The 17,494-nt window shown below is 36.5% G+C and overlaps 2 protein-coding genes across 2 annotated transcripts; both read right to left on the bottom strand.

Moving 5' to 3' along the window:
• Positions 1-2,767: 2,767 nt before the first annotated feature.
• On the bottom strand, positions 2,768-11,867 carry LOC137394269 (uncharacterized). Its single transcript, XM_068080989.1, has 7 exons — positions 11,619-11,867; positions 11,417-11,521; positions 7,770-8,269; positions 4,580-4,716; positions 4,265-4,454; positions 3,768-4,007; positions 2,768-3,085 (listed from the first exon to the last, which is right to left on the bottom strand). The coding sequence occupies exons 1-7, from the start codon at positions 11,865-11,867 to the stop codon at positions 2,821-2,823; spliced, it is 1,686 nt and encodes a 561-aa protein (XP_067937090.1). The 3' UTR covers positions 2,768-2,820.
• A 3,847-nt stretch (positions 11,868-15,714) lies between these two features.
• On the bottom strand, positions 15,715-16,215 carry LOC137394268 (uncharacterized). The gene has a single exon (XM_068080988.1). It carries the CDS (start codon positions 16,213-16,215, stop codon positions 15,715-15,717), a length of 501 nt encoding a protein of 166 aa, XP_067937089.1.
• Between the last annotated feature and the right edge of the window lie 1,279 nt (positions 16,216-17,494).

The raw sequence follows: 17,494 nt of genomic DNA, 5'->3' as shown, positions 1-17,494 counted from the left end.
TTATTTTGTGTCGACAACAATAAGGAAAATATTTTATTTTCTGTTTGTTCTCTCTGGCCGCGCGTGCATTATTGGAAAGCTGAAATTCAGAACAGTTAAGGTGCGAGCGATTAGAGTAAGAGCTTTGATGGCCATCAACATTCAGCCATCATTACCTGATACACATGCAGGTGAACAAAAATCATTGCTTAGTAGGCACTTCAGAGTGCGCTACTAAGCCACATGACTATGATAGGCAACTAACAACTGAGCATGTGCCTGATTGAAAATAATGAAATCTGTCTAGTCATAGTTCACTATAGACACACTTGTAAACTTGCACAGTAGAATAATCTTTGAATATGGTGAAAACTACAACATAACTTTGCGTTTGTAGTGGTCATATATAGTTTATATACAGTATTATCAAACGTCTGGCTATCATCAAACTTCAACAATCTTCCTAGGAATTTAATTAAGCCTAACCCAGTAAAAGACTACAGGCTGTCATAAACATAGCATGTGATATATAATATGATTAAGCCAGGTTTTATAGCTGTGATATACTGTAATCACACAAAAGTTTATATTTTAATTGGGAGAACACGAACTGCGAACATTTAACTGCGAGTACTAATGGGTGCATAAAACAACTTGAGACTATATTGAATCACATGGGTGCACATGAGTTCACATGGAAACAACTGGAGCCCAAATAATTAAATCTTTGCAGCAGAAATGCATGAGATCAGTTGTGGGTGCAAGAGAAAGTATGCTAGTCTCACACTACAGACACCACTCACGAGCAATTTAGATTACGTAAAACCACCATCAAGTGCATGAAACCATTATCAAGCATTTTACCATGACCAAAGCGGATATTACAATCAACTATGAGACCAAAATGAACCATACAGAACATAATCAAACACATGAAACTATAATTGTGCATACGAAGCCACAATCAAGTGCATGAAAGAATGATAGCAATGGACTGAGATTGGATGCACACATGTATGTATACCGTAAAGCACTGTAGCCAAGTGAAAGTATGTAAGACCACAGGCTGTCATGATCATAGCATGTAATATATAGTATAATTGAACCATGTGTGGTATAGCTATGATTTACTCTAACCACATTTATTACTGAAAACTAATACTATTGACAGCCTTGCGCACTGTGAGAGATTGGCATGAGTAATCAGCATGTATATAATTTTTCAAAGGTGGTGGAGTCGGGGTTGAAGTAGTGGTTTGTGAATTGGAGGGTCTGGGTTCAATTCTTGAGCAAGACAATTTAATACTCTTAGTGTCGCTTCAGGCAAACGAACATTGCTTTTATTGTAGTAAAGATTGTTGAAAACTGAAATTGGCAGGTGCTTGTAATAGCTACGCTCACCATCACCATACTCTACATAAATATAAAGTAAATTACTACAATATCAGTAACTTTCCATAAATATATTTGAAAGTGTTTGGCATGTTGAGCAGTCACTTTAAATTAGCAAATGTAATAGGCTCTTTTTTATGATGTTAATGTTCATATTGCCGATCTGAAAACATGGACCCAAAACAATTCGCATTTGCAGCATACATCAGTAAGTGTATATTATCCTAGTGTTTAAATTTAGATAAAGTCAATGTCTGTTTTTACTACATTTAGATAACACTAGCCGAATGCTTGGCGTTGCGCGGATAATAAAAACAGCTTATAAACAGTGACAGGTAATGTTGGCTAATTTTACTAATTAGCCAATGACAGAAGTAACTAATTTGGGTAACTTGAGCTCGTCTAAATCTTTACTATAATAAGAGCCAGCTATAATAGTGAAGCCAGGTTTTAATCGCTATGCTACGCTTCATGATATCTTATGCTTCGTGATCTCTTGTGCTTCATGATCTCTCATGCAATCATGATCTTCAGGCGCACTAGTAGTAACCAACAGTATTTTTGCAAGTGCTTCAAGTGTGCATATTTTAACAGGTGTAATGAGCATGTGCACAAGTATACCATTGCGTAGCAATGTAACTGCTTTGCCTAGGGGATAGCATGCCTGTCTGCAGACCCGGAGGTTCCGAGTTCAAATCCAGACTTTCCATTCCTGTAACTTATATATATATGCACTATATATATATTGAATATGAGCTAAAATAAATAAATAAAATAATACTAATATGTTACCAACTAAAAAAGATTTATTGTTCCATCTCATAACTGGGTATATTGAATAACATTGTCTGTGGAGAATGTTCTATAAACAAAATGTAAAAGGAAATTTTAGTTACATGCAAAAATATTAAACTTTATCGAAGTTTGGCTAAGTCAAGGTTATCAGAGGGACTGATTTTCAGAGTTCTCTAAAAGATGAGTGGATAAATACGACCTAATAAGTATGACCTAAATCCGTGCAAGCTATGCACTAAACTTGTTATAAGCGAAGTCTATTAACATTAGTGCTAGCGATCTGCAGTTGAAACTATAACTGCTTATACATTTATAGAACAGCTGCCTGATGGCAGTTGAAACGAAATTTGAACCAGCCCAATAATTTGATGTCCGTATGAACCATGCCTTTCATAGAGCAGTGCCCACAGGGTGTTGTGCAAGTATTTATATAGACCTATATATTAAATTTTAAAAAACCATAAACATTTTTGAGCTGTTCTTTAAACAACTTTCAGCTCATGTTCGTTGAAACATGCAAATATATATAATATATATATATAATATTTATCATGCAAAAAGGTTTTAAAAATTACAAATTCTGAAACAAGGAATTGTTAGAGAATTGAGTAAAGCTAATAAGATTGTATTTTACAAAGATGATGATAAAGATGACTAGTGGCGCGGGTTGACAACTTGAGCAAGTAGTTTTATAACCGGAGTGACATTGAAAGGGCTCCTGTTATGACTGTGTAGGTCAACTAGATGAGAGTGTAGCCTGGTTAACACCTTCCAGACATAGCCTGTACTTTCAGCGAGTTCATGAGGCGAAGGGGAACCATCAGCACTACTTCTGCTTCCAGAGGGACTAGAAGAAGGTGAACAGTCTTCATCATCATATGCCATGAGGGACTCCAAGCCAGGTGTTAAGGTCAACAATCTACATAAAAACAAAAAGGAATGCAATGATCACAGACTACTCATTCTCTACACCCACCTAGTACAGTCCACAGTCTTCTCTTGCCTGCAGAAATTCATCATTATTTCCCGCCTCAGCATATTGACAGCAGAAAAGAATAACCCTCTTGTAAAAATCTATACCAAGACTTTTGTACGACCAATCACATATTTCAGCTTCACTTCTACCAATCACATCACAAAACTTTGAACATACTGCCTCATCCCAAACTTCCTCATTTACGCATTTGTGTTGCAGGTTTCAAAATCCTGTGTAAACTATGCCCAGAAGATTTATCCTTCCACAATTATGTCAAACATAGTTTTTATTCCATGACACCAACATACTACATCCACCATTGTATGTTTCAGTTTATGAACTTTATGTTACTACACAATTCAGTTCACTATCTTGCATCCACAGATATCTACCGGCATCCACAGATATCTACCAGCATCCACAGATATCTACCGGCATCCACAGATATCTACCAGCATTCACAGATATTTACCAGCATCCACAGATATTTCCCGGCATCCGCTGAGGCGCTGATATCTACTGGTTTCCAACGGTATCACTCGTCAAGGTTAACAAACTTATATTATATCAGAAAACCAGACAACACACATTGTAACTCAATACAAATTAACTTGTAAATTCAAACCTGCATTCAGGAGGACCAACTGATTGTGTGTCAAGGTCATCATCGATTGCTGGAGAGTGGAGACATATCGATTGAGAGATGGCATAATGAAGAAGAGCGAGAAAGTAGTCTAGAAAAACGGTCTCGGGAGCCAGAAGCAGGTCGAGCAGTACTAAGTGATCATTGGAGAGTTGGGCAAGTAGGGAGATGAACAGCTGCCAAGGATCAATGAATTTGAGTTTTTCTGACAGCTCGGAGTTCCTACAGCATTAATATGTGAGTCAGATAGTACATTGGTTAACAAAGACAGTACAATTTCTTCAGCATCAATATGTGAGTCAGAGAGTACATTGGTTAACACAGACAGTACACAGTTTCTACAGCATCAATATGCGAGTCAGAGAGTACATTGGTTAACACCGACAGCTCAGTTTATACAGCATCAATATGCCAGTCAGAGAATGCATTGGTTAACGAAGACAGCTCACAATCGTCAAAGTAAAGACTTTTACACTAACCGCAAGTCAAGGGAAGTGTAGAGATGGAGAAGTGAAAGAAGACATTCGGCCAGAGTATCATCTTGATCGAGGAAAACATGAAAAAACCACAGAGACATGGATTTATAGGTGTCTGTTTGATGAAGCCGTTCTCGTACAATGTCGCAAACAGTTGCAAGCTTTTGCAGGATTTCCTCATCAAATTTGGCATCTGTTAAAGAAAACCACCATAACAATCTGACTTCCACAAAAAAGCTCCCACTCGGATTCACTAAAAGACTTCATATGAAAAGCGAAACAAAACAGAATCATAAACCTAGAAGCATGCGCACCAACCATTTTGTACTGATCCGGAGAGAATGCTAATAGCAAGGATGGTGAGATGCAAAGAAGACCTTAGGTGCACCATATTCCCATGAGTCAACAGTTCCTGTCTGTCACCGCTAGGTTGAGGTAATGGGATAGGTGCTTCTCTGTATAGCATATGCATATAACCGATAACAGGAAAAAGATAAAACACTTATGGTAAATGCATTTCAAGCTAAACCATAAACCCAACCACTTAGACTCAGTTTTATCCAAATAAAAGTTCATGCGTAGCATTTGTCTGCAAAACATATCGTACACCATAAACTGTTGCGTTACTGTTGAAAATTGAAAAACAAACCTCGTTAGACATACGGATTTCTCATTGTATTTATATTTTGGAAAACTGGCAGGAAAGAGGGCAAATGAGTCCAGGCCCGTATTCCCTGAAGCGGCTGGGCGACTGAGCCGCCCCAACTCTTTAGTAATTTTAATGGTTAAGTACTCAGAATGGCAGTCTAAGCTCATTCACTTAAAATTTCCGTCTACTAATTACGATGAGGCCCACTAATCTAGTATTGGTTTTGCCTGCCACTAATGCAGTGAGGGAGAGATCCTTTTTTGCATTGGAGCAAATCAAAACAGCAGTGAGGGATGAGGAGCGCTATCGGACAGGCTCGTCTAAATAATCTTCTAATATTACACTTAAATAAAGATGTTGAAATACATGTAGATACAGAATCAGTTGTGAAATATTTCTGCCAAGAACACATTTACAGAACATAAGCTATTGCAATAAAGGAGTAATAGCTCTTGTTCTTCCAATTTTTTTTACAGAAATCTGTAGTGTCATGAGTTTTATATCGTTCGTTGAATAAAGAAAAAGTTTTGCCTACCACGAACAATAAGCAATATATTTATGTAAATTTGGATGCTTACAATTGATTGCATTAACTTTATGCATACTTTGAGGGTTGTTGATGCTAAAAAGGACCTGAGCTTCGGGGCGCTGCCTCGTACCCCGTTGAAGAGGGGGCTAACACCGCCTCCTAAACCCCCAAGTGTTCATAACTAGTCGCCTAACATTTGCAGCCCCAACTTGCAACCAGGGAACACAGGCCTGCAAATGACATATCTAAAGTACGCTATGACCTGAACGTGCCAAAATTTAGCGTCATGAGCGATGATTGTAAGACTGTTGTCATGCAAATTTTGACATTGTGCAAGATGAATCGAAGTCCTTTTCATGCAAGTGTAAAAAAATTATACATGGATATGTAATAAACATTAAATAAACAAACGTTTGTTAGACTATTCCACAAGATAGATTTACTGACAAGTATCATGATTGTTTTAATTAGCAAATGAAGTGTTTTCACTTCTGATTGAAAATAATTTTTTTTAATATAATGTAGCTATAACAAAGACTTTTGATTTCATATATTTTTAGATTTGAATTTTATATGTTCAAAAGAAGTATCATGATCCAACCTTACAATTGATGAAGTTTCCTTACTCGTATGTCCAGCAAATAGCGATTGGTTAAAATACATTAACTATGAAAAAACTATTGGTTGTTGAAATATTGTTTGGCATTGTTTGCTGCATTGCATTTGTTTGGCATATCGAAATTGTATTGTAACTTTTACTTCTAGCCGCGATTGCTGGATACAAGCTAAGCATGTACTTTTTAATTAATATAATCTTTTGCATTTGTTTTTTTCTTGAAACTTTTTAAAAACCTTATACTCAATATCTATTTTTTTAATTTGTTATTTTCAAATGTGTCGCTTTAATTTACACGTTTTCAATTTCTGGTTTGATGTTTATTTGCATTGACTAACAACAAATCCTAAAGTCAATCACTGAAAACTATTGCATTCACCTCCTAAAAATGGCCTATACATTCTCACTCTGCTCAGTCAGACAAAGAACATTGTTTACCTTCATGCGTTTCAGTGATGTATTTAAATCAAATTTTACATTTGTACCGGTATCATCGATTCAAAGTTGTAAAGGAGAGCTTCTTCTGCAACAGCAACCTTTTTATAAACACACTTTATGTACTCTTTTTTATTATTAATTCAACAGATTCATGATTTTTATTTTGTTTTCTCAGTTTTTATTAATTGTGTCAATTAATTTATTATTGAAATCATTGTAATAGAACTTTATCTAGCCGTTACTCGCTAATTATTTCACATTTAAACACCCTTATAGTCGTTTCATTTTTCCTCTAAATTTATTTGAATTACCCAAAACACTTTTTTCATGATATGAAGTTTTAGAAGATCTGTATTTTCATATAATAAACTTCGTATACAACAATAAAACTCCTTAGATATTATAAACTGTATAAAATTTTGGTAGTTGATATACCCACTGGGAGACTCACCATCCTAAAAATTATTATATTTAGAATTTATTAGATAAATTTTAGATTAGCTTAAATTACTCAAATTCATTGGGTAAAAAACCTAGCCAATGGCAACTACATTACCTGTCACTGTTTATAAGCCGTCTTAAATCTTGAGTGAATGTGTAGAATTAGAAGTAAGAGATGTTTTTGAATAATCTGTTTTAGCTAAGCCTCAAGATTTTGAATATTTGAATTATGCATTGGCAGTCGCACACAAAAATAAACGCGTTCATTTAAAATTCAGAATGGTAAATGTTGCATATTTTCAATAAAAATAAGTTTTCTAAACAAAAACTTTTATCACCCGCCTCTCTATAAGCTAGAGTTTTTATAGACTCTCTAGATCAACTATATCACTCTATAAACTAGGGTTATTATAATCTCTCTCTATCAACTATAACTCTCTATAAACTAGAGTTCTTATAGACTCTCTATATCAACTATATCTCTCTATAAACTAGAGTTATTATAGACTCACTATATCAACTATATCTCTCTATAAACTAGAGTTCTTATAGACTCTCTATATCATTTATATCTCTCTATAAACTAGAGTTCTTATAGACTCTCTATATCAACTATATCTCTCTATAACCTAAAGTTATTAAAGACTCTCTCTATCAACTATATCTCTCTATAACGTAAAGTTATTAAAGACTCTCTATATTAACTATATCTCTATAAATTAACGTTTTTACAGACTCTTTATACAGACTAAATACCATCATAAGCTATCATAAGCTATATTTATCAAGAGATTAGAGCTCATGTTACTCCATGTACATAACAGCTTAAACATACTCCACCAGTTTTACAGAGAAATGCTTGAGAATCCACTGACTTAGTTTATATTCCTCTTCTTGACTTGACCAGCGATTTAGTAGAGGAGCTTGTAATGCGAGGGAACACACTCTGACATAATGTTGCCAAAAGGTGAGTCTGTCTGCACATACAACGGAGGCCAACCAATCACTTTTTAACAGAGATGTTACAAAAAGCAATTCGTGATGACAGTCTTCTATTCTGGAGAGCTTTATCACCTTTCTTAAACATCTTAGAGTGGCTACATTAACAAGGTCATGCGTCGGTAGGGTGGGCAAGAGGCAGCACCAATCTTTTAACATATTGAGGTAGCTATGCCGTACCTTTGTCACATCTGGATCATTACTAACTCTATATATCTTTGAGAAGAATTGTGTAGGAATTTCTATAAGTGCCACAACAACTGCTTCTTTCTGTTTTTCAACAGCTTTATGAAACGCATCCGATAGTAATTCGAGAAGATGGCTCTGATTGCACAACTAAAAACATCCCAAAGGCTATGATAACGATGGCAACTTCACAATGATGAAAAGCAACAAAGAACCTTAAAGTAACTATTATGTTTTTCAAATGCTGCCAGACCTTTGTAATCTAGTTAGTAGTTTCCTGTATACAAATAGATGATTACCAGCTGGTACACATGAAATGATATTGTGAGCTCTGCTGACTGTAACCCCAACAATATTGTAATTTGAGATATGTAAGCTTTAGCTGAAAGCTATAAGGAGTATCTTAGATCTGTCTGAAGTAGATGGAAACAACTAAAATTATGTAAGTTGATCAGGATTAACTAAACTCAACTCTTTTAAGAGAAGCAAGAGTTCAGCAAATGCTGAGATTTTTAGAAAAGGACATAACACCTAAGTTAACTATATCAATAGCTCAATGTCCAAAACATGAGTGAGCAATACCATTGTCAGATTTTTAATAACCCTACACAAATGATATGCCATCAAGTCATAGAGTTATGCACTCATTTGTATATGTATGTGACGATTTTTCTACCCCATCACTTGCTTCCACTGTTTCTGGTTAAGAGAGTTTCAGTAGCAGCAGCTTCTTAAAAGAGTTGTGACAGACAGAGTGTACACATTTTGCCAAACTCTTCACAGGACAAACAAAATTGATATAATCAGAAGTAATATTCTCATGGAACAATTTATAAATGGTTTATTTATACATGAGCAGAAGCGTAGATCAATGATAAACATGAATTATTGTTGTTATAGTTATGCAGCCACCAACCTACGTAATCTAACTATATGCTCTGAGAAACAGCCTAATCCTGGGTTTTCTTGGGTCTGACGATGGTTTATTCCTGGATTGTTTTTTGGCCCGGACAATGTCTTATTCCTGGATTGTTTTCTTGGGTCTGGACAATGTCTTATTCTTAAACTTTTTCGGGTCTAGACGATGTCTTATTTCTGGATTGTTTTCTTTTGTCTGGACGATGTCTTATTCCTGGGATGCTTTCTCGGGTTTGACGATGTCGCATTCCTGGGTTGTTTTCTTTGATCTGACCAATGTCGCCTTGGATCTGGACAATGTCTTATTCCTGGGTTGTTTTCTTGGGTCTGACGATGCCTTATTCCTGAATTGTTTGCTTGGGTCTGGACAATTTCTTATTACTAAATTGTTTTTTTAGGTCTGAAAGATGTCTTACTTCTGGATTGTTTTCTTTTATCCGGAAGATGTCTTATTCCTGGATTGTTTTCTTTTGTCTGGATGATGTCTTATTCCTGGAATGTTTTCTTGAATCTGCCAATGTCTTATTCATGGAGTGTTATCTTTTGTCTGGACGATGTCTTACAACTGTGTCATTTTCATTGGTCTGGGAAACGACGTATTTCTGAGTCACGTTCTTTTGTCTGGGGAACGTCTTAATCTTGAGTTGTTATTTTTTGTCTGGGAATGTCTTATTCCTGGTTATTTTCTCTTGTCTGAACAATGTTTTATACTTGGTCTTTTTCTTTCATATGAGCCATTTGTAAAAATTTAAAGGTTGACTTGCAACAAAAATTTACATTACCATTATTTGATATGAAAAGATTCACCATGTCTTACTCTGTTGTGTTGTAGGTGCAAAATATGTGGAAATGTGATTACAAGCTCTTAAAAGCTCAAAAACGAACAGAAAATCGCAGCCACACGAGACCGCCGTAGTTTGGATTCCCTTTCCAAAACGGCTCAAATGTGATATAGTTGTGAGAGATGGTTTCTGTTTACACTTTCTTGCAACCTTATTCATCGAAATATTTTCACAAATATACTTCACGCATTCAATAAAACTATGTCTATTGTTCTTACGCATCTGTTTTATCGTCATTGTAATGCTGTCACTTTTAGCACTGCTATCTTATAACTTACCGTAAAAAATCGTTAAACTTTTTAACCTTAGCTCGAAGGAGTACATATCATTGTCTGATAATCATGACGAGCCTGTTGGTCACCTGTGATAATCGAAAAGTGCTGCAAAAATTATTTGGGAAGTATTGGGTCACATGATCAGATTACGACTTGACGATTGAATAATGCCGAAACAAAACTGTAAAGTAGCGAGCTTCTATGTTTGATACGGGGTCTTCGGTAAAACCCGAAGTGTTTGTCATAAACTAGTACTATGATAAGTTTTATATTGAGTTTTTTATTGGCCTTTCAATTCACGTGAGAACATATGTGACAAGACGATAACCAAATTTCGTGGTTACGTCATCGAATTAAAGAGATTCCAATCTACGGCGGTTTTTCGTTTTTGAGATTTTAAGAGCTTGTAATCATGTTTCCACATATTTGGCACTTATGACACAACAGAGTAAGACATGGTGAATCATTTGATACCAAATAACTGTAATGTGAATTTTGTTGCAAGTCAACCTTTAAGGTAACCTACTACAAAAATAATTAAGGATGTTGTTGCGCTCTGGAACCGTGTTTCAGAATTCAAATCTGTAGTCTATCAAAATGAGCAATATTATATTACAATTACAAAAGCAAAACACGTTTACTACTACTTAGATTCTTTGTTTTTATCAAACTCATAAGAAAATAGCTTATTTTTCGAAAGGTTTGCTGTATATGCTTGACTAAAGTATTATGCAGGCTGCAGTAAAATGCATAGTCAGCATCACTGCAATGCACCATGCGCATAAAGGACAAACAAAGCAAAGCATGTCTGAAAATGACTTGGCAGAAATTAAAATACACACATATATAAAATTATTACTGTGTAAATGGTATTAAATTTTCAAGTTGCAGTTATTTTAAGATAGCTATACCCGCCGACAGAAGATGATTTCACTAATATTATAGACGAATATGCTCCACAATGTGTTCTAACAGAAAAATCTACATACACCTTCCAACTACTGATAAAAACCATTTAACAAGTAATGATTCATTTATAAACATGAAAAATTTTACAAACCACCATTAAAACAACAAACAGAGAAATATGTCCACTATATACAGATAACACACTCGCTGTGTGCTCACTTATTATTTTATACAGCAATCTAACAAATCAAAAATCACCTAATGTGACTTTTTTGCAATACCTGATAGATTATTAGCTACAGTTAGGTTTTTAGCATCTGGCAGCAAACAGATGGTTAGAGCAACTACTATACCTGATCAAGAGCCTGTTGGGGCAAAAGGAAGCATTGAATAGCTATCAGTAGATCCCGACTGGCAATTATAACAAATCGGTCAGATGTCTCCAATAGCAAAGTTATCTAAAATTAAAAAAGCAGTTATAGCAGACAGGCGACACAGACCTGTCAAGAATGTAGTGTGTTTCACTTCTATCATTTTGGCCAACCAAATACATACCACAGACTCGTAGATGTGTTCAATGCTAGGTTGATGAATATGACTAATGGTTGCTGCCGCTTTCCCTCCAATGAAGTGCTGCCTCATAGATGTTAATGCCAAAGTTATCACATCTCGTGGAAAGAAATGACTATTCAATGTAACTGAAAGGGCAACATTGACTTCAGCACATAGACAGCAGGTGCTGATAACTCCATTCAAACTTCCTTCATAGAGCTTGATCAAGGACTGCGCTATTTCTGAGTTCATGATGATAACATCTAAAAACCTAACATACAGCAAGAGTAAACGCCACTGGATTTGATCAAATACATCATACAAATGAAAAATTCTAATCTTCAACAATGACCTATTCCAAATAAGTTGAATATCGCTTAAAAGTTTTGATAAGGTTAAATGATTGTGGTATCCAGGCTAAAATGTACTTTTATCCTGACTGAGATGTTACTTTATCTTACTTGACCAATTTCGACTCAAGCAGTCGGGAATCGAGTCAAATCTCCCCACAATCTACTTGCAACACAAATTAAGTCAATCAGCTATATAAAGAAGTATATTAATAACAACATAAGTCTTTGTTGTGAAATATATGTAGAGTAAAAATGATGCAGTTTTGGAGAATACATAGCTTACAAATACACTTGCTTACATATATACATGTATAAACTTGGGTTCTGATTGAAACACATTTGTTCAAAGAAATCATAGTTTACACTTGGTTTAAACTGACAGGCCTTGGTCTACCAGAAGCACAATAAAATGAAAAACCTGGATGCATAATTGCTCATCAATAATATTCATACTTGGCTGTTGAAGAGACTATCAGTCATGTAATAAAAAGCATCACTTCAACTAAGACATGTGAATTATATGCATTGTACTTACGCTAACCCCAATTATACCTATATAGATAGTAGATAAGAAGACAAATACTAATAAAAACACTTCACTCTGTAAAATAAAACAATTACCATCGTCAAATTTGCTACAAAAACTACTCACAAACTGGTTTATTGTTGAAACGTGCGTCAAAGAAATGATAACCAATCATAGACTGCATCAATATCAACCAAATAAATTTTCAGGCAGATTTTGATGCAGTCTATGATTGGTCAATTAAATGGAAAATGTCCTTTAACTCAGCCAAGTGTGAACTGATAATATTTGGAAACTTGGAGCAACAACAGCCACAATATTTACTGGGTGATAGGACTCTTACGTGTTGATACTGAAAAATATCTTGGTGTCACCTTACAGTCTAACCTACGCTTTGATGCACGCATTATTGAGAAAACCAACAAAGCTTCCAAGGTTCTTGGATGCATCAAACACACCCTCTACGATGCACCATCACAGTCTAAACAACTTGTTTATACAGCTTTGTGTCATCCTGTGCTGGAATATGCTTGTACAGTATGGGATCCGAGTGACAGACAGACAGTACATAACATGGAAATGGTTAAGAATGGTGAAAAGCTAGGTTTACAATCGCTTGAATCCAAAAGAAGTCAGAGAGTAGCTTTACTAATGAAGATTCTATCACATGAAAGTAAGCATGTGCTAGCTTCTGCTTATGATGAGCTTACTACTGACAGAAAGGATACTGCCATAATCACACATGCTGCTGCTCGTGGTGAAACAACATCAATATATGCCGTGACTCGCCTCTTTCATAACAGTTTCTTACCCAAAACCGTTAAGAGACTTGAAACTTAAATCTCAGACTGAAACATAACTCAGCCTAGTGCTGGAATCTAGGTGAACCAAAGTCTTAACCGAATTTTAATTTCTGAGGCACTTTCTCAAAGCCCCTGGGGCTAATTACAAGTGTAAAATTACTATCGAGTAAGTAACCGCTAATAATAAATCGGTTATTCGTTTTAGTGAAACAGGGTGATATTCTTCTCGTTTTTTTAACACTCTACAGCACGTGCATGGAAGACATCTCTTAAACTTAAATTACTAGCAATTGCGTCATTTTGCATTAAGACTAGAGTTAGTAGCAGCATGCTGGGGGTTAGAGGTGTTAGTACTTTGCTGTGAAGTTAGAGAGTAATCTTAGACTTGTATTCCCGGCATTTAATTAAATGAAAGCTATTGTGGTAAACAGGTGAAACACAAGCTTCAATACGCTGCCAAATAAAGTATACTCAAAGTTAACACATTTGAGTCCTAATCATTCAGCGACATGGAACTACACTCTTACTTTACTTTACCTTACAAGTCAGATTACCTTGTGGCAATTACCGATTTGTGACTCTAAAATGCTGTATCCGGTCCTTTCGGCATCGAACTCGTTATATTGGGGTCGTTGTGATCTGCAAGTTTAGTTCTGTAAAGGCTGGTTCACACTATGTCGCCGTATCTCGGCGTTGATGCAACAATACTTCGGTGATTGTTGATGATGACAATGTTCACACTAGCACAAAGCCATCCGCGTTTGTATCAGGGAACAGTCGTCGACATTACGTTCTCATATAGGTATAACGCAGTCACCTGAGCGTCAGCGATGGGCGTGGCCTAATTAATAACAGACCATTGAGACGCGCGTAAACATTCGCGTTTCGGTTTAGTAGCAAAAGCTAGTACCACGCGCATCGAGTGATCGCTTTTGTTGAAGATGGATAGAAAATTAAAACTAAGAAAAGTACTTGTCTTAGCATTGCTCAGACAAAGCAACTGACTTAGACAACATCAGCAGCAGAGCTTTACACTTGAAAAAGGCATAAAAGAAGATGGTGGGTGCGTCCAGCCTAGAAGAGAAGAAATCAAGAACGACAATTTAACGCACTCTATTATACATTGCGCAATGAGAACTGTGAAATGTTTTTTTCGGTGAGTAAATATACATAAGCCTTACAAAAATATTTTCATAAATTTATTATAAACAAAACGAGTCAGTATAAAAATGTTGTCGTGTGTCTCTGGTCCCTGCTAGTCTAACGAGTGTAATATAGTCTTGCAGCAACTATCATAAACAGAAACCACGCTATCCGCGATCGCGAATTGTCTCCGCCGAAATGGTTCACATTACACGTGCTGTCGTCGATGCTCCGCGAACTATCGGGAAAGTTTGACAGCGGCAAACTTTCCCGACGTGTCCGCGATGCTTCGTCGATGCCATCAATTCACGATTCACATAATCGACGATGAACGCCGAAAGGGAAACGCCGAGACACGGCGATATAGTGTGAACCGGCCTTTAACCGTAACCAAGACTCTCGATAGTTATTCAAAGTTAAACTGCTGAGAAGTTATGGTACGAGTTTGGAAATCTTTGTTTAATATAAAAAAATCGTTGTTATATATAATCGAGTGAAGCAAATTCAATGATGAAAATCGCTTTCAGGTAGTCTCAAACTCAAAGCATTGATTAATTACAAGCAATTAAGCAATAGTTACTTCTACCTCGGTACCAATACCTGCTAAACTCATTAATAATGCAGTCGCTGAGGTTACCTAAAATTTCACTTCCATTTAGTGTATTTATTTTTCAAAATGTTCTGCTTGGTAAAATCTAAATGTTCTAAAGCTCACTGATTTAATCCTTGAGCATCAATTTAAATTGTTATATTACGAGATGCTGAGATGAGTTTTGGGTACTCATCCTGAGTAGAGGGGATAGAAATCAGTGGTGTAATATTCAGATTAACATATCGTGTATTTATTTGTACAACTACAGGCTTTTGGAGCATAACAGGAAGAAAGTTAAGTCAGCAGCTAATTAATTTAATAATCTAATAATTTGATTGGCTAATGCAGATAAACATATAAGTGTAATGATATGGATAATATATGGAGTTGTCTATACGGAGAGGGTAACTTCTAATTAGTCAGTCAGATGCGGATTGTCTCTCAATCTGAAACAGACTAATTGCAGAATTGTGTTGCAGCTTGCCAAAAGGTTTAGTGAGCATATCTGCAGGATTATTATGAGTTTCTACGTATTTGTAAGTAATGTCATTTTGCTGCTTTACGAAGTTGTAGCGGATATCTATGTGTTTAGTTCGGTTATGATGTTCTGCATTATTGTCAGCTATAGCAATCGTGCCCTGATTGTCGCAATATATGATTGTCAGCATAAGGACCGTTATGCTTAGCGATGCTTGAGGCTTCGTAGGGAAAGTATCTCCTTCGTACACTCAGCTAGAGCCATATATTCAGCTTCGCAGCTGGATAAAGCTACGGTTGGCTGTTTGCGTGTTTTCCAACTTAATGGCGCACTACCTAGTGTACTGACGTAGCCAGTCGTTGATCTTCTATCCTCTATGCTGCCAGCCCAATCTGAATCTCTGTATGCTTTCAGATTGTTGTCAGTAGGTTTGTAGACTAGCGTGTTCGATTTCGTTCTCTTAATGTACCGGAACAAATGCTTGACTGCTGTAACGTGTTTCATACTCGGCTTATCTAGGTATTGTGATAGTTTGGATATAGTCCAAGATATATCTGGTCGTGTGGCATTCAAGTAAATTAAACTACCAACGGCTTGACGGTACAGAAACGTTCTCGATAGGAAGGCTTGATATTCTTGATCGGTTGCCTTTTGTAGTCGTATGCTTTTTTCGGCGAGTGTACCTGCTGCTTTAGCATCTGTCATGTTGAAGCATTTCAGAATAGCTTCGGCATATCTTTCTTGACTTACGTTGTAGTTGCCATCTTCAGTACGTTTGAAGTCGATACCAAGAAACCACTTTAGTTCTCCTCGGCCATCCATTTGGAGTGAGATGTGTAAAGTTTGATGGAGTTTATGGTTTCTATGTTTTTGGCGGTGATTATTATGTCGTCTACCCAGAATAAGATTAGAGAGTTGTCAGCAGTGGTATGTTTGATGTATACATATGAGTCGGTTTTGCTCGGGGTGTAGTCTTGAGATTTGAGGAAGTCTGTCAGCGTAGCATTCCAATTTCTTCCACTCTGTTTTAGTCCGTAAAGCGACTTTTTAAGATGGCATGTTAGGCGTTTACTGTCGTCGGTCTGTTCGTACCCGGTTGGTTGCTCAACGTAAATGTCTTTATCGATAGGAGTATTGAGGTAAGCTCCTTTGACATCCATTTGATGTAGCTGTAGTCTGTCATTAACAGCTTTTTCTAGCAGTATACGGATTGATGTCATGCGTGTAGTAGACGAGTATGTATTGTCATAATTGATCTTTGCTGGTTGCGAGTAGCCTTTGGTGACGTATCTAGCTTTGTATTGTACATCATCGGCTACTGCACCTTGTTTGAGTGTATACACCCATTTGCCTTTTGTTTCGGTGTGATCATTCGGTAACGGTTTTATGTCCCATGTGTCATTGTTTGTCAGAGTTGTCATCTCTTTGTCCATAGCTGCTTTCCATTCTGAAGCATCTTCTGAGCTTACTGCTTCTTTGTAGGTTTTAGGTATAAACGGTATAGTAGCATATGCATAATCTACTGAGGTTGTCAGTTGGTAATCTGTTGAATATGTAGATATGTAGATCGACGAGGCGTCTCGGTGTTTTCTGTACTGTTTGGGGTTGTAGTTTCCGTGTCGTTTACTACTGTTTGCTTACTGCTTTTTTATTGTAGTGGTAGCGGGTCGTCGGTACCATAGTCATCAGTCAGGGGCTGTGTGTCAGCTGTGTTGTTGTCGATGAGTCGTCTGTACACATGTACATTTCTCGCTGTTAGAATTCTATTGGTTTGTGTATCAAGGATGTAGTGACCTTGATTTCTAAGCTTAATACCTAGGTAGATACCTTTCTGTCCTCTAGGCTGTAGCTTTTGCTTGTGTCTTTCTGTGTAGAATGTGCACGATGAACCAAAGTTATGTAGTGTGGTCATATCAGGCTTTATGTTTGTAAATGGTTTGTAAGCAGTTGATATAGTTCTCCTTTGATACGATTGGTTTTTTAT

This window comes from Watersipora subatra, chromosome 4 (genome assembly GCF_963576615.1).
Source record: "Watersipora subatra chromosome 4, tzWatSuba1.1, whole genome shotgun sequence".
Classification (NCBI taxonomy): Eukaryota; Metazoa; Bryozoa; class Gymnolaemata; order Cheilostomatida; family Watersiporidae; genus Watersipora; species Watersipora subatra.
The sequence above is the reverse complement of the archived record's forward strand: the minus strand, read 5'-3'. Positions and strand labels throughout refer to the sequence as shown.